Source organism: Melanerpes formicivorus, unplaced genomic scaffold, assembly GCF_026170545.1.
Source record: "Melanerpes formicivorus ecotype bairdi unplaced genomic scaffold, bMelFor1.0.p_v2 SCAF_20, whole genome shotgun sequence".
NCBI lineage: Eukaryota > Metazoa > Chordata > Aves > Piciformes > Picidae > Melanerpes > Melanerpes formicivorus.
Window position 1 is genome coordinate 1,288,104 of NW_027142372.1, and position 18,170 is coordinate 1,306,273.

Genomic DNA, 18,170 nt, shown 5'->3' on the forward strand with positions numbered 1-18,170 from the left:
TTAAAGCAAAGAATGTCACACTTGCTTACATGGGTGCTCACCACAAGCACACATGTATAATTCACTTAATCAGAAGTCAGAACTTGTGTGTTTCCATCTCTATTGTGCTCGTGTCCTCCTCTGTAACTTCTGGCAGGGTAGCCCTTTTTTTTTTTTCCCTTGTCTATTTATAAACTCCTAAATATCCAGGAAAGGTAAAAATCCTTATTATTTGCTTTATGCACCACTTAGTTCCATGGCTGTTTCTTCTGTTAGAGTTGCAAAGTCCATTGTAATAAAATAAATGTACAGTGGAGAGTTTTGTCAAAGGTGTCTCTTATTACTTGTCCTTGTCTGAAGGGCTGCTGCTTCTTCATCCAGCCAAAGAGAAAGTTTCTCTTTTCTTCTAAGAGAGAAGTTTCCACTATTAAAAGCACAGAATTTTGCCTTCAAAACCTACAATGAAAAAATAGAAAGAATGGCTCCTGCTGCTATTTATTTCACAATTTGCCTTAGGTTTACTGTAGCTCTGGATTAATAATAGTTCAGACCAGCATTCAAGCTGCACAGGTGGAAATGCTGCTGTTTCTCTCTCCCCAGTGTATATTGACACTATACTTTTCTGCTTACAAGAGACAGGCTGTCAAAGAGATGTCATTAAATACCATGCTGGATGTTGGCATGCTTTCATTTAAAAGACCCGCCTACAAAATCTAAACACTTCAAGTCATTTTTGCTTTGAATGGCTGCTGTAGTTCATGGCTGGTTATCTCCTGTTTCAAAGTCTTCCGCCATTGAGGAAAACAGCTTTCCTAAGAGCTGCTGGCACTTCTGCTGTGACTCCTTCTAGTCTCCTACACGTTTTCCTGTTCGTTTCTTTTTTACGTTTTAAGAAAACATTCTGAATTTTCCTGCAATCTTTGATATCAGGAGATACGAGCAGCAACACAGGCTTGTGTATCTAATGGTGCTCTTGGCCTTATCTTTGTCTGCAAGGCTGATGTTTACTGTTGAAAAGGAAATTATTCTTTTTGAACAATTACAGCCTCAAAGCTTTCATCGTGTCTCTAATTTGTAGTCCTTTTCTTCTAGTGCACTGTCAGATGCTTAGTGAAGTTTTAGGAAGATAATGTCCTTACTAAAAAGGAAGTAATTGTTTTATTTAATTGTTAGAATAAAGCTTTTTTTTATTAACAACAGTTTGAGCTGATGAAAATGTTCTTGATCAACTGGTCATTTCAGTTCAGTGAGGATGAAGCTTAAAATACTGCAATAGTCTGGAATATGCGGTTGTGGGAAGAGACAGAAGGGGAAGCTGGTTAAGGAGCAGTTCTTTAGAAGAGGACCTAGGACTTACAGATCAGTCATAGCTGTATGTGAATGGGCAGTGCTGTGTGGCTTTAGAAAAGCCAAGCTTTATGGTAGATGTGTATGAGCAGGAGTACTGCCTGCAGACTACAGAAAGAAAGCTGCCTAATCTACTGAGCTGAAGCTGAAGTACTGTCTTTAGAGAACCTAAATGAAAATACCGAGTCATCTAGAAAGTGAGGACAGAAAGCAAACAAGAGATTTTGCTTTATGTCTTAAAGGTAGGGTGGGAAATGCAGGAGTGAAACAGGCATGATGGTAGGCTCTGGATGTAGGTGTGTACAGATGGAAATAGTTACCCCGCAGAGAAACAGAAATGAATCATTTCTCCTTGAGCAAGGTGAACACCAGATCTGGTGACTTAGCTGAGGAAGTGTGCATGTTAGACCCTGAGAGGAACTTCTCTAGTAGTAGAAATTGTTCAGCGATGGATTAGATTGTCAGGGCTGTGCAGTCTGCCTCTGTGGAGGCCATTAATGAGGTTTAATCTAATGAATTATCACTTCTGTAAACAAATTCTGTCTGCTGGGATTATAGAAAGGGAATGATACTTTGCGTGTTTATTGGATAATGTTTATACCAAATTCACAACAACAACAACCCGTCAGTAACATTCTCAAAAATGCCTCAATTCTGCTCCCAATTCCTAGAAAATACAAATTACTCAATCTCCATTATATAAAACCTATGGCTGGTTTGAATGGTTTCTGTTATTGCACTGTGACACTACTAAATTGAGTGTCATGCAGCCATTATATAACCTCAAGACATAACATGCTGAAGGAGACATCTAGGAACTAGGGAAACATGCTCTTACCTGTGCCCTGTTTAGAAGAAAACAATGTGCATGCAGGTGTAGCTTTAAAGATGAGCATCTCCTAAACCTTGTCTTAACACACAAAAGAAGTTTATCAATTGAATATTTTCTAGATAGTGTAATAAAAGTAAAACTAAATAAATAAATACTAGAACTGATTTACATTTCAGTACATTAAAGCATGAAATAGCATGAGAATGTAGAATAATCATGATGTGGTGGTGGAGGAGGGATATATATTTACATTCAACCTGTTACAGCGCAGGGTGCTTGGAAACCAGACAAGTTATTAGTGCCTTACTAAGGTAATGTGTCTTGCAAGTCTCACCAGGCAAGCCCTGGCTGTTACAGAGTATCTTGAGCTGAGAGGATGGCACAATAAATAGAAAATTAGAAAATAGAATTAGCTGTGTGTTGCAGTTTGAGCTGGGTGCCCCCTGCTGTGTTTACTTCCTGTGTCCAGAAGTCCAGCCCAGAGGGGTGGACAGAGGAAATTAGGTATTACTTACCACAACTCTTTGCACCACTGTAAGATCCAGTGTGGGGTCTAGCACTTCCCCTTTTCTTCCTCCTCCATCAGCCAATAACTGGGGGAGATGTCTCCTAGCTTTGGGCCTGGCTAGGCGCAAAGCCACAGGGGGATGGGCAGTCTCAGACCTGGCCAGCTGAGACTAGCCTAGCAGTGGGGGGGTGGTGGGCAAAGAAGGAACCCTGGGGGTCTTGGGTGTACCCTCAGGTGGGGATGGGATGTCTCTGGGTTTGTTTTGGGATCTTTCCTTGTCGCTGCGCTTTTCAGCTTGTTCTGTAAACATTCACTGCCTTCTATTTAAACTTTCCATCACTTTTGCAATCCGTTTTGTCTGAGTTGTTTATTTTTGCCAGTGGTGGGGTGGGGGCTGCCTCAACCCAGCACACTGTGATACTGTTTTCTGTGGGGAGGTTGGTGTCATTCTTACCACCATTAACAGTAACTAGCTATGGAATTTTCCCATTACTCCAATTATTAGTAGTATTGTGTACTTTTAATAAGCACAAAGTGTCTGGTTGATGCCGACAGGATTAAGCGTACACATAAGTGCTTATCAGAAGTTGGGTCCTTAAATGAACCTTCTGTATTTCCTTTGTCATGGCACTAAACCTGCTGTGCTGCTTGAACTTTATCTGAGTAGGTGCTGCATACTGTATTCATATCAGACACATTTTTTTGTTTGCGTTTTGGCTTTATGAAATGTCAGAATCAATCTTATACTAATGAAATGTCCAAATTTCATCTCAGCTATGAACATAGCTGCTAATCCTATAAGGTGTTTACTTTCTGCCTCTCTGGCTATGTATAGTAACAGAGAGTCTACCAACTTAAGCACTGCTGACAAACGTCTCCCTTCTGCTAGTCAGTCTACTAAATGTTATTTTATTGAGTAAAGGGTGAAAATTAATTAATTAAATGTCATTACAATCCCTTGCAACCTTTGACAAGTTTGCTTTTACTGCAGGCCAGTAAAAGCAGTTACCTGAATGCTGCATAAATACTTCCTGAATCTCACCCAGTTCAGTTATTTTTAGGCTTTGTTCCTACAGTTTTTAAACTTCAGTTATTGCAGAATATGGTTTTTGATGACAGTGGCTGCATTTTGGGCAGGAACATGGAGGGACAAAGGAGAGGAAAAAAGCCAAGCTGTTCCAAGGGATGCAAAACTGACAGGAAAAATGGAACTAAAGGCCACTCTGAACAGTCTGGCCTCCCTGTCAGGTCAGACAGAGTGTAACTGCAACTTCCCACACCTTGATAACAATTGATTACAACTTTTACTGTGGCTTTCTCAAAGTTAGAGCTATGTAATTCTCAGTGTGAAGTCTCAGGCTGCTTTGCTTAAAGGCTGTGGTCAAACAGTTCCCAGGCAGACTGTCCACAGAGGAGTCTGGATGTGCTTGTGCATGTACTGATAGTTTTTGCATTTAGTTTCTAAGCTTCAAGCTCTGATTTTCCACATCCATGCATTCTGCATAGCTCTTGGCACCTATGCGAGCACTACCAAGCCTGCTCAGGCAGAATGGTGTATTTATTTACACTGCCATAGTGCCTGAGGAATTACACAGAAATAAGGCCCTGTTGTGCTGACCACCATAGAAAAAACATCTTGAGAATTATTTCTCAGATGCCTGATTCCCAAGGAACACTTTGTTTCAGATGGGAATTTCTAAGTAGAGGACAAACATGGCCAAGCAGCCCTTATTCTGTGCAGCAGTCCTTAGAGTGGTCATTGGGCCTTTTGTGCAACACAACCTTCTTTGGACTCCTATGGTTCTTAGTTCTGCTGGGTTTCTGAGGGGGGCTGAACATGTAGAGCACACAGGTATCCTGCAAAACTTCCCTTGAAAACCATTAGAGAACTCTTTTACTCCCCATGGTATGGAGCAAGATGATGACAAGTCAACACCTACAGGAACATTGTTGAAATACAGTTTTACACCTAACTTACTCTTATGTAGATAAGCACAGGTACTCAGAAGCAGCAGCCACTGTCTGCTTTGGTACCGCTTCGATTGACTGTGAAAACAGAAGAACCATTTTCAGATGCTTTCCATCAGTGTAACTGTCCTTACAGTTCTACTAATGGACAGGATCCAGACAGGAGTTACGTGATTTTCATAGTTAAGGGACCAGATCTTATAGCATTATGTTCTGATGTGAAAACTGAAGGTCTTACCTCTATCTCTGTATTTATTTAGGCAGTGCCTCTGATACAGCAAAGGAAGTACAAATACAGTTTTAGTTTTCTTGGATCAGAGGATCTTTCCCCTGGTGTGGCCAGTGTAGACCCTGTTGAATTTACCTTCCTTAAACAAATTGATCAAGATTTTCTTTATTAGTATCTTCTGTGTTCCAGGGTGAATGAGGAAGGCCAGCTTTCCTGAGTGACCCACTGTTGCCTTTCATGTGTTCAGAAACAGGAGTCTAGCTTTAAAATGACGTAAATGAGGTTTATTCTTAAAACGTGTAGAGTTACCAGGAAACCTGAAAAACAGCACCGTGTGGGACCCTGTTCTTGAGAATTAGGTGGGCTTTCCTCTTGTAATTAACTTGTCCTTGTCTGATTCTCACCCTTAAGACTACTGGAGTTTCTATATACATTAGTGTGCCTTGTTTTGGTATCTGTGAAGGACTTATTATCAAATCCATGTTACAGCATGACAGAGAGGTACTGATTAAATAAATGTTTCCTAGAGTAACACAGGATATCTTTCTACTAGCTCTACTGTGCAGGGCTCAAAATAATCCGTAAGAACTGACACCTCAGGAAGACTCAGGGAGAAAGGTGACTGAAATCCATTTTCTGTTTCATATTTTTAACCTTCTCCTTCTGTTTAGTTCCTGCCTGGCCACTTAATGTAATGCATGTTTATTGCAGACTGCTTTTAGTTTGGTCCTTTTAAAAGCTCCCTGAGGCACAATGATGCCTAGAAATTAATGTATTCCCTTCCCGCACATCAAGCAGATGTGTGTATATTGAGTTAGTGTCTCTACCATTTAGCTGATTTCTTTTTAGAGTGTAGCTGAAATCACTGCTACATACCACACTTGTGGCCTTTCCTCCTTACACTATTGGGATATGTAGATTTGTATACACAGTATTTTATTATTCAGCTGCAAAGTGCTTGTGTGACTTGCATGTTTTTATGAAGCCACTAGTTCTAAGTATGCTACACTCTGGGGCAGTGAAGTGCCACAGTTGTTGGATATGGCTGGATTCAACAAGAGCATGCATAAAGTACCCTTGGCATTTCAGGACACCTTGAAGTGGTTGTCCTTGTCATCTTTGTCCACCCATCTTTTAATTGCTGGTTGAATTAGAAGTTATCTTTGAAAAGATTACTGCTGGTTGAAAAGTGAAGGACTTAGGTTAATGTAGGTAAAGTGTCCTTGCCAGGGAATTAACACAGCCAACTGTCCAGCCAGGTTAGGGTAATACCTACTTCTCCTTGAAAGAAAACTCTATTTTAATGTTTATACCATACAAACTCATGATTGTTACTTCTCAACAGTTGTTGGGATCGTTCACTTTACCTATAAATAGTGATGCCTTTTTTTCCATCAGAAAACACAGGTATCTCTCCATGTACCTGCAAATCCTTATATCAGCCCCTCTTGCTGAGGCCATCAACAGAAGTAACTCTTTGGAAGAGCATCAGCCCTGTCCAAATTTTATAGCCTTACCCTAAAGAAAAGTTCTACACTCAGAACTAAGTGTGCCAGTTTCAGGTTGCATTGTGTTTATCAAGGTAAAACATGATGAGGAATATCCCAGAAATCCTCCCAGTCCATTAAGGTAGACTGAATTCCCTTCCTGCTGTACTACAAAGATTTAGATGGTCAAGTCTTTTAAAAATATAGATTTATTTTAAGCACATGAAACATCAAGATAGGCACAGTTATAAACACAGAAAGGTTAAATATGGCAATGGGCTTGCAGCTGGATGATGCAAGCAACAACTTGGAGGTAGGGGTTACCATTTCACACATGAAAATCTGTGGAAGACAGGTTCTTTTTGGTATTAGACATTCTAGACTTTGCTTATCTCAGTCTTAAACTGAAAATACCCTGCCACTCTACCCCTTCCAAGTATTTTTTCTGAAGTATTTGCATCAGTATCAGTGTATGTTAAATAATGTATAAAGTGCATTCAGATGAAGGACGGAGAAAGCTAAAAGCCCAACTTCCAGTGCACTAGAGGGGACTGAGGCAAAACATACTCAAATCATTGACTAGAAAGAGCTTGGTTTTGAATCAAACCCTAAGAACACATTGAGTAATGGCACAGTAATGCACACATGGTTTCTAGGAGACAACTTTAGAGTAGATACTAGCTACTGGACCTATGGCTTGGCAGCATATTTGCCTCTTAAGTTTTGCAGAGTAAGGTCACGTTCCTCTGTTGATAATTACTAGAATAAAAATATGCTGAAGTTTGAAATGTTCCTCCTGCAGTTGTTACTGTAAACAGCATTCAGTTTATTTTGAAATAGTGCATTAATTCTTGGGTCTTATTGTTTCCATTTCTTGTAGATAATGAGCTGCTGTCTTGGACTTCCAATTAGGTTTTTGCTGTTAGAAGTGCAGCCATTTCCATCTCTAACTAGCCTCTAAGCTTAAAGCTGTTGCTGTTAACATCAGTGAATCAGGACATCTTGTTCAGAAGCTTAGGCTTTACAGTGCATAAGTAGTTAAGGGAAATCTAGGGACAGCTAAAAGCAAACATCAGCTTCAGCTTTCAGCTTCTTGTAACTCGTTTGTGGCTCAGAAACTTGAGAAAGGCTGCCCTAGGGATACTGCAAATGAAAACACTCTGGCATCACTCTTTTCCTTTTAGACACATTGGGAATATAGAGGAATTGAGCAGCACCAAAAATTCCATTTGGTTTTACACAAGTAGACTCCTCAATCTCCACTCTGAGAGGTCACTGCAGTGTTGGAGCCTCTTACCCCTCTTAGCACACCTGTTGCTTCTGTGGAAGCATGAAGTTGGAAGATAGTGAACAACATTCCCAGTGCTGTGATACTGACACCCAATAGTTACTGTGTTTTTTCCCTTACACTCAAACAGGAATAAATCCTTCTGACAGGATTTTTTTTTATCAATTGTGCTTATTAATAACTAGGGGGAAGGGGGGAAGGAATCCTGTAGGATTCAAGAGCTGAATTCTTTAATCCTTCTCAGTCATCCTTTTTGTCAGAGGTACTTGAGTTATCCTCTTCACTGCCTTCAGAACAGACTTTGTTTCTTGCAATCGGTGTTGTTTCTGAGCCTGCAACTGTACTCCTTCTAACTGGACTGTGTTTGACTTCAGGTGACTCTGTGCCATCCTCCTCCAACATATCTGACTGGTATCTCTGTAGCTCTAGGTATGTAGTAAATAACTTGGCATATTCTGGATGCTTGAGTGCAAAGTTCTTGAATTCATCTGAAAAATACATAATACAGATAACTATAGTGCAGCAACAGAATCAAAGAAAGTTTCAGTGCCTGCTCATTTTTTCCTGAAGATAATCTCCAGTTACTGTCCTCTGAAGCGTTTCAGGCACATCACCAAAATATCAAGGTCTGTGCTTCAACTGTGTTCTCTAGAAACACAGAATGTTAGAAGCACCAGATAATTTCAGGGAGAAAAAAAGGCAGGAAACTCGCTGTCAATGTGACTATCAGAGTATTCTTTGTCACAGAAGGATGTAACTTACCATAGGACAGCTTCCCAGTCTTATCTGCATCTATTTCTTTAAAGAGCACAGAAACATCAAGCTCAGGCACCCCTAGAGCTGACTGAATGATAGAAGCAAACTCATCTTCTGTTATAGTGCCATCCTCATCCATGTCAAAGAGCTGGAAAAGACATTACAGGTTGAAGTACTTCAGCAGCAGTTCACCTGTGAACTTTCTGTGCACATTATCCACCACTGTTAGGTGTTAGCATTCAAGAGGTGATCTGCAATCAGTGTTTGGGATTTGAAGAATCACAGAACGGCTTAGGTTGGAAGGGATCTTACGAGATCATCTAGTCCAACCCCCCTGCCATGGGTGGGGACACCTCTCAACTAGACTGAGACCTCTCAACTAGTCTGGAGCCCCTATTACAAGAGGGATATGGATGTGCTGGAACGTGTCCAGAGAAGGGCCACAAGGATGATCAGAGGGCTGGAGCACCTCTCCTATGAGGACAGACTGAAGGAGTTGGGGCTGTTCAGTCTGGAGAAGAGAAGGCTCTGAGGTGACCTAATTGTGGCCTTCCAGTATCTGAAGGGGGCCTACAAGAAGGCAGGGGAGGGACTTCTCAGGATCTCAGGTAGTGATAGGACTAGGGGTAAGGGGTAATGGAATGAAGCTGGAGGTGGGGAGATTCAGGCTGGATGTGAGGAGGAAGTTCTTCCCCATGAGAGTGGTGAAGCCCTGGAATGGGTTGTCCAGGGAGGTGGTTGGGGTGCTGTCCCTGGAGGTGTTTAAGCCCAGGCTGGACGAGGCTCTGTCCAGCCTGATCTAGTGTGGGGTGTCCCTGCCCATGGCAGGGGGGTTGGAACTAGATGATCCTTGTGGTCCCTTCCAACCCTGAATGATAATATGATACTACTATGATAGACTTGGCTGCACAAGGCCTCATCCTAAATTTTAGTACAAGTGATTTGTCACCCACTAAAGAATTACTGGAATTAACAAGGAATTTTGATTACTAAAATGCAGGCCATAGATATACCTTGATCATCCTGTCAGTGCAGTGACAGCATTTGCTCTGAGTCAACCCCTTGAGATGTACCCTGCCTGGCTGGCTGTAATTCTGAATTACTTGCTACAGACAAACTTGCAAAAATACATTCAGTGGCATAAAAGCACATAGCAAAAGGAAAACAATAGTTGCATTTCAGACTGAAACAAACTTTTACCAGGTGAACAAGTAATTTCCTGTGGAAGCTGGGAATTAAAACAAATTGCTAATGTTATAATCAGAGCAACTCTTAAGATACTGAAGAGTGTGGTTCATAAGCACAGATTAGTGGCTAAAATAACTGAATTGATATCAAAGATCACCTGAGCATTTTCCTATTTAGGACTCACTACCTGGGCATCCTTGGTCACATATTGCCTGCCTGTGCCTGAGACCTGAAAGGAGCTCCTGTTCCCTTGAATGTACTAGCAGGACACCCTAATAAAAGCCTATATAAGATCTTAGATGTAGCCAGTCCTGACTAGCCTTTCTTGATTTCTGACCCCCCTCCTCCTATTGAGTGCTTGACCTACAAGGGGATATTGCTCCATCTATTGTCTACTTATGACATTGAAGAATCACTGCAGGAAAAACCTCAGGCAAAAAACCTGCAAGTGCTGCTGAATCTTTGTTGGAGTTAGCCTGCCAAGTTACATATTCATTAGTGCCTTCACATGGCTTTAGAAACCATTATCTGTGAAGCTGATGCCTGCAATTTTCCCCCTCCCCTTCACTTTCTAAATGTCAATTGATTTAAGAGTATATTTCACATTTGCATAACAGATTGAAGCTATAAACTTATGATTTGAAAGCTAACAGATTTACAGTCAGTCTTTGTTTGTCAGGTTTTTAGATTTACACTAAATTGAACTTACCTTAAATGCCATCTGAATAGTCTCTTCTGTGTTGGCTGGGTTACAAAGAATAGACAAACCAATGACATATTCCCTGAAGTCAATGGTGCCATCTCCATTCTGTTACCAAAAGCACATGGCAGGAGTTATAGTTAGTGTTGCAAATCACTTCAAAAGCTGTTGTACAAAACAATTACACAACATGCACTAAGAGAGTTTACAGTACTAAAAGTATTCCTTCTTGGAAAACAGAGAACCAGCTCATTTCATGCCTGTAATACTAGGACTGAAGTAGCAATATAAGTATTTTCAATAGCTGGAAATTTGGTATCAATTTCTACCTTACAAACACCCAACCAAAAAAGACTTAAAACAGCTTACAAGGTTTTCTGTGGCACATGACCTCTGAGAAGCTTCTAACAAGAACTGGAATACAAGTGTTTAAGGTAACTGTGACAGTTTATGTAGCACTGCCATTTGCTGAAGTTCAGGGACCAAGGCAACATCTTAGAATAAACAGGCCATCAGTGACACTGTTGCCTTGAGTTAATTCTTCCCAGGTACTTTAAGCAATAAAATATATGCCAGCAAAAGCACAGCCTGATGATGCAGTAAATCCACATGGTCTATATCTTTAGCCTGTCTTTGAAGCAAACACATTGCCCTACATGCTGTTTTGAAGCCAGTACGGTGCCCTACCTTTTAGGCTGTAAGTGCAATGAATTCATTGTAACAGCCTCTCTGATAATTCCAGTTCTGAGGGAACATTTCCATCTGTGTTAACTACAAAGCTACACCAACAAAATATGTGCAGCTTGCTTTGATGGGATCGGTGATTAATTCTATGTAAGCTATGTTATGTATATGCAGATAGGGAAAAGGGCAGACTCCTGCTGAAATACATGCTTCAGTCAACAGTGTTCCTGTGACCACACTGAAAGTTTCTTGAGAGCTTTGGGAAACATTCTATTTGAGGAAAGGTCATATAATAAATATTAGGTGATGGGACATGGTAGTTAATGAAAGCATAGTAGGGATGATTAGTAGCTCCTGTTTTGGAACATTCACAATAAGGGCATTCATCACAAACATGTTTAAAGCAAACGTAAGTGGGAAGATTTTTAAGAAGTGGACTCTCTAGATCACAGAATCATTTAGGTTGGAAAAGACCCTCAGGATCACCAAGTCCAACTGATAAACCTACTCTACAAAATTCACCTCTAAACTGTATCCCCAAGCACCGCATCCAAATGACCTTTAAACGCATCCAGGGTTGGTGACTCAACCACCTCCCTGGGCAGCACATTCCAATGCCTGACCACTCTTTCTGTGAAAATTTTTTTCCTAGTGTCTAGTTGTAGCTTCAAGCCATTCCTTCTTGTTCTATCACTAATTACCTGTGAGAAGAGACCAGCACCAGCCTCTTCACAACATCCTTTCACGTAGTTGTAGAGAGCAATGAGGTCTCCCCTCAGCCTCTTCTTTTCCAAACTAAACAGCCCCACCTCCCTCAGTTCTCTGGGCCTTCACCATTTTGTTGCCCTCCTCTGCACTCACTCCAGCACCTCAACATCTCTCCTATATTGAGGTGTCCAAAAGTGGACACAATACTCAAGGTGTGGCCTCAGCAGAGCTTAGTATAAGGGGACAATCACCTCCCGACTCCTGCTGGACACAGCATTTCTGATCTGAGAGCTGCACAAAACTTACTCAGCCATGTGAGAGAGGTATGGTCTCCTGGGTAAATCTGGAGTGAATAACCAGATCTAGATTCTGTTTCTGGCTCTCCTACCAACTTCTGCCTACTTGAGCACACCAGCTCTAAGTTTTCTGTTCTCAGTCTCCTGCTGGGGAATAGTGGGATATGGAGCTTGCATATGCTAAAGCTGCTCTACAGAGCACTCTGAAAATCTTGGGTTCTATGAAAATGGGATTTCTCTTATTGAATTTAGGTTTTAATATTACAGTTTCACAGTACATTAGAGGTTGGCAGGGACCTCCAGAGATGATTTGGTCCAACCCCCCTGCCAAAGTAGGATCACCTAGGGTAGTCTGCTCAGGAATGGATCCAGGCAGCTTTTGAGTGTGTCCAGAGGAGAGTCCATAGCTTCTCTGGGCAGCCTGTTCCATTTCTCCATCAGCCTCACTGATTAACAAAGTAATGTGTAATAGCATGGTCAGTACTAACTTTTCTTTACTAAGCTATAGATTTGACAGGATTTAAAACTGCTAGGATAAAAGGGTTTTTAGGCTTCAAATCCAGTTCAGGACTATCTGCACAGATAACTTCTTTTCTTCATATTGATGGTCTTAACCAATCTCTTTTGAAGACACACAACCTTTGAACATCTTGTATTTTAAAAACCTGTGAATTTTAGGGAAACTCTTCAGCTAGCTTAAGTCTTTAAGTTACTTCCACATGCATTAAAGGACTATAACTTGCCAGTTTTTAATTATTACAGTATCATAGTATCACTAGGGTTGGAAGAGACCTCAAAGATCATTGAGTCCAACCTGTCACCACAGACCTCATGACTAGACCATGTCACCAAGTGCCACGTCCAATCCCCTCTTGAACACCTCCAGGGATGGTCACTCCACCACCTCCCTGGGCAGCCCATTCCAGAAAGGACAAGTTACTCTCACAAATGCTGTTGTATTTACAAATCTCATCTCTGCTCTGACTGTGCTGCAGAGATTGACTTTAAGTATTTTGGCTACATCATAATTCTCATAACAGAGATAAAGGTATCATTATAAACCTAAACTCTGAACAACTGAAGCAGGAGTGCAGATAATTGTTCAGAGTTCCATGGAATATTATTTTGGACTGCTTTATAGACTGTTCTTAGCAAAGGATTGTTTGATATGATTAGAATTTAAAATTTACTTCTAAAGTTGAGAACCTGTATCACAGGAAAAGAATTCGAAAGTAAACTTTAAAATAGTCTCATTAAAAACAGCTTTGAAATAAATTAACACAGCTGTGGCTGCGCATAATACAATGACAAGAGCTAATAAGGATCATGGTACTCTCATTAGAAGTGCAGAAACCTAGTAAACAAAACCAAGTGCAATCTGAAACACACGACTCCAGCCATTTGAGTAGGAAGATGTACTTGCAAGATCATGTTGTAACTGGCTCTAATAAACCCTAGGATGCTGGATAACTTCCAAATGCTCTGGCATTTTGGTTAAGGGAAAATGACAGTGCTGTTGCCTGGAAAAAGAGATGGGAGTTAAACTCAAAATGCAGGAAAACCTTCAGTGCCTGTGTAGCACAACTGCAAAGAAGCACTTGCAGCAGTCTTTCCAGTACAACATCAACATTTAGATACTTTTATTTATAAAATAATATAAACCTCAACAACCCTTGTTTTATTTATGGAAACTAGTTTTCTGCTACTGTTTTTGCTATAGTTTTACTACTATTGCTATGGTAACTAGGGTTTTGTTGTTGGTTTTTATTTCATATAATACAGTCAGTCTTACACTTTGGGCCACAAGAAAATTTCCATTGTCATAAGCAGTCCCTATTTAGAATTGTACAAAGGCTGCAAAACAGGTGCAGTCAATAAAGTTTCAAATACTACTGCCTCAAAAGTTTTTTTCTCACTACTCAAAGTAATGGTAAAACCCAAGTGTGTGTGTGTGTGTGTGTGCACCAGTCGTTCGTGTGTAGCTAAGTAAACCCTGAATCACTTGTAGGGCCGCTACAGGGAAGCCACGACTGGGCCATTTGGGGAGGAACTGCAGATGCACCCCTTGTGTTAATATCCAGGCTCATCATGTAAGAGGCTATTGCTGTAACTCCAGATTTTCCACCACCTGTTGATACATGCAAGTTCTAACATCTCAGAAAGAGAAATTCTGAAACAAACATGGTAGGATAGTGGTCACCTGGAGGTGTCACACTGTCCCTTGTGCTCAGTTTTCTGTGACAAAGGTCACTGTGGATGGGTAACTGTGTGTTTCCAGTGAAGAACTGGGAGGAGTGTGAATGCCATTAGGAAGGAACTTTTTACTGATTCTGTGACCCAGCTTAGTATTAAATAAAGTACAAAAGGGAAAAAAAGCCTGGGCAGATGCTGTAAGGTTTATTTTTTCCCCTAAGCTGCAAGTAAAAGGCTTCTGCAAGTATACCAGGGAGGAGATTTCATCAGCTTGGAAAACACTGTTTGCCAAATGCTAACTACAAGATTTAGAAATCAAAGTGAGGGAACTTTAGCAATAAACCCAACCCAGAGTACACTATTAGCATTCAGATGCCCTGTAGGTCTTGTGTGGTATTTTTCAATTAGTCACTGATGTCTCCCTTGGGAGGGGCACCTGAACTGTTAACATCAGGAGACAGCCTGTAGTGGAAGATTTCCCTCCTCAACTCATCCTCTCACATTCCAGGCAGCTAGCACACACCCTAGCCAGTTTTCTTCTAAAGTAGCAGAGCCCTGATGAGAAATCACCTTGCTATGTTGCGGTTCAAGAGCTGTTTTCATCAACTATATGTAATCCTTCATGCAAAGAAATGTTTCTTTGACAGTTTATGTTACTCCTTGCCCTTTTACTCGAAAGTTGACACCTCACAATGCCCTAAGTTCCCGCTAGCTTGAGCATGATCTTGCACCCTGATAAAATTTACCTGGGATAGCCAAAGGTTGATTTTGGCTGGCTGGCTGCTATGTGACAGCATTATTACAGCAGGCATCTCTAAATATAAATGTAGTATTTTAAGTTGCTGTCATTATAGCTATGGTAAGGGTAGAAGGAAAGACAGAAAAAAACTGCTTAATAGAATTGTACAAAGGAGGAAAAGGTTGTAGAAGTAGCCTTATATAAGTCTACCTGGCCAGCAGGTAGACCTGACAATACTACTCAGGTTCTGCTTCAGCAGACAAGCATGAAAAAGCAGAAGCAGTGAGGAAATGAAATAGGGTTATGTAAATTAATTGTTCATTTCAGTTATTGCAACTCTCATCTTTTTCCCCTTGTTAGAAATAACTGCACGACTCTCTTTACTAGCAACTGCCTTCAGGCAAAGGGAGTTTTATTCCTGCTTAGCAAGTGCTGACAAATCTGAACAGTAACATCAACACCAAACTTAGGAGTTTTTTTATATCCTAGTTATACTCACGTATTAGTCACTTTACATGAAGAAATAACTAAGCTTTGAACCTGCAACATATTCCCTCACTTCAGGGTCTAGAGATAGTTTTCTACAACACATGCAGCTGTCCAACTGACACAAACCCTTCACAAAAAAGATTAATGCATGCACAAGAGGAATCACTACACTTTCAAGCTGGGCTATCTACTGCTAGCTACATTTGCCCTAGAATAAGGAAAATACTACAGTTCTGTAGTACAGGATTGTCTTCCATATATATCCTCCAGATGAAGCTTATTCTTCTCTGCTGTGCCTTCATGAATACATGGTCAGCTGCAGCCAGTCTTCCATGGTCATTTTGATCTGTCCACTTCCATCTCGATCCAAGGACTTGAAAGCCCGGAACATGCTGTCCAGTCGTACCAGGCAGCTGATGAAGCTGTTAAAATCCATGCTCCCGTCTTCATTGGCGTATCTGCGCACAATTACCTGGCAGAGCTGCTCATTCAGATGGAACCCTGCAGCCTTCAAGGCGCTCGGCAGCTGAGCTCTCCCAACAGTGCCTGACTGATGGGCATCATACTGCTTGTATACACACTGCCACTTCTTGATGTTGTTCCACAGGTACTTGAACTCTTCAAAGCCCAGCTTGCCACTTGTATCACTGTCCATGACAGCTACCATGCTACGGCATGTGTCTAAGCTGAAGCCATCTGTCTTCAAGTCTTGATGTTTGGAAATGACTTTGTTAAGAATGTCCCTGAGCTCTGCAGCAGACACTTCCATATCATCTCCAGCCAGCTGAGCAAAACATCGACGAAACTGTTTGATTTCTTCGCTCTCATAAGCTTCCACATTTGTGAAATGGTTGCGAGGAGGTGGAGGTGGCTGTGGGTTATACTGAGCTGCTGCTTCACTTATCAGATTGACAAGACCTCCAACAAGTCCTCCAATATTACCTCCATGTCCACCTCCTGTTAGGAGACCTCCAAGGCCACGTGCAAGGTTCGCTCCACGACTACTACCAGTTGCTCCACTCAGCAAAGCTTTAGCGAGGAACATGGTGAAGGTTTGTGAAGGGAGTTATGCAGAGATCCAGCACTTCTGTAACTCTGGGGAGCTGTGTTGTGTCTGAGCTGGGTGTGGGCAAAACAGGATTGTTCCGCCTGCTCAGACCTTACCTGTCTGTGCATGTCTGCAGCTGCCACAGTTCTCAGGCGTCAGTAGTTTCTGTCAGTTGTAAACATGCCTCTTTCTCTTTCTCTTCTCTGTGCAGTTGGCTTTATGTGATTTGAGGAATTATTTTAGAAAAATACCCCAATGATAATGAGGCTGAAAGCCACAGAGCAGAAGCCTCAAAATACCTCTGCTCCTAACAGAAGCAATGTGAAAACAGCTCTGCCACATCAGTGTGACTGTTCCTCAGAGATAAAGACACCAAAAGCTTACTAGAGCCTTGCCTGTTCTTGCACTCTTTTATGCTTTCAACTTTTTAGTGAACTAAGCATTACATTGCTAATTCTGGTCACTGGCACTGTTGTGCCAGATAAGGAAAAGTGAAAGGAGTCTTCATTGCCTTAATTATTCTAGTTGCCACACAATACTGCCATACGTTCTGTGCTTCAAGACTCTTACTAGATGTTCACAGGAGCCAATGCCTCAAGGTGGGGAGGCAAGAATGAAGAAAGGATGAGTACCTAGCTCTGCTGGAGCTTCAGTGCAGACAGCAATTAAGGAGATACACTTGAGCCTTCTCTATTTTAGAGCTTGTAAAATCCTTTTAAAGCTGTTTCGGGATTTTTCCAGATAATCAACATTATACAGTGCAGTATACTCCCAAGGACAGGTGTACTGCTAAAGCTAACTTTTGGTCAGGAAGAATGATGCTGAGTTGGGAGAGCTCCCGTGACAAAGTCCAGAAGCTCTTCCAGTACAATGTGCTGCTTGTAGCACATACTGGTGCCTAGAAGTCAGATGAATTCTATGCTATGCTGTAATCACTGATGCTTCTGGTATAGTCAAAGTGGCACATCAGAAGGAAATTTTTCTCTTCTTCAGAGAAGCAGGAAATAAGGGAGATCACCATTGACTATGGGGGAAAGCCTAATTAGTGAGATTAACACGCAGCCTCCTTTATGGCTGGAGGTAGGCAAGAGGAGTCCTTGCAATGTCTAATAGCACCTTTCACAAACACAGCAAGAACATACACAGTAGTCAGCTTCAGTCTGCCTTAAATTACCTAATTACAACTTCATCAGTTAATTAAGCTGTCAAGGTGTGTATAAGCTTATAATGTGGTGTAGGCAGAAAGAAATACTCAGCCAATGCCAGCATGAAGATTATCATTTGATGGTGGTGCAGCAGCTTGGCCCAAGAAATGGCTGCCATCTCACAAGCTACAAACTGACCAAACATTTTCTATAGAAACTATCTTGCCTGCAGGAGTTACTAACCAAGAAGCATTTACTAAGATGGACACAACAAATTAAATACCCTCTTGGGATGTGATTTTTAACAAAACTTGATCAACAAGTCACTTAGTAACTACTCACCCTGTCAAAGAGCAGAAACAGCTCTTTAAGGACATCGGAAATAGGCAGCTTCAAGTACTCTGCAAACTCCTCAATTCCGATTCTCCCCCCTTTGGATGCACTTGCAATAGCAGCAAAGGTATCCAGCTGCTCTCTGACATGGTTCCATTTTAGGCTATGTGAAGAAGAGAGGGAGGAGGTATTTGTAAACAGCAGATCTTGGACAGATGGAATTTCAGTAGGAGTTATTACAATGTTCAGACAA

The 18,170-nt window shown here is 41.4% G+C and overlaps 2 protein-coding genes across 2 annotated transcripts in view; both read right to left on the reverse strand.

Annotated features, from left to right (window-relative positions):
* Positions 1–6,543: 6,543 nt before the first annotated feature.
* The window catches only part of LPCAT2 (lysophosphatidylcholine acyltransferase 2), a 32,880-nt gene continuing 21,253 nt past the window's right edge, over positions 6,544–18,170 (reverse strand). The window contains exons 11-14 of the mRNA XM_068150498.1: positions 17,927–18,080; positions 10,292–10,390; positions 8,401–8,542; positions 6,544–8,126 (exon numbers count right to left, since the gene is read on the reverse strand). Of these exons, the coding sequence (XP_068006599.1) occupies positions 7,879–8,126; positions 8,401–8,542; positions 10,292–10,390; positions 17,927–18,080 (643 nt within the window). The 3' untranslated portion in view covers positions 6,544–7,878. The remainder of the gene's footprint in view (positions 8,127–8,400; positions 8,543–10,291; positions 10,391–17,926; positions 18,081–18,170) is intronic.
* On the reverse strand, positions 14,347–16,516 carry CAPNS2 (calpain small subunit 2). Its single transcript, XM_068150499.1, has one exon. The coding sequence runs from the start codon at positions 16,434–16,436 to the stop codon at positions 15,690–15,692; it is 747 nt and encodes a 248-aa protein (XP_068006600.1). The 5' UTR covers positions 16,437–16,516; the 3' UTR covers positions 14,347–15,689.

Bases quoted from the DNA above. Each gene is read 5' to 3' on its own strand.
- CAPNS2 (XM_068150499.1), bottom strand. From the start codon at position 16,436: ATGTTCCTCGCTAAAGCTTTGCTGAGTGGAGCAACTGGTAGTAGTCGT.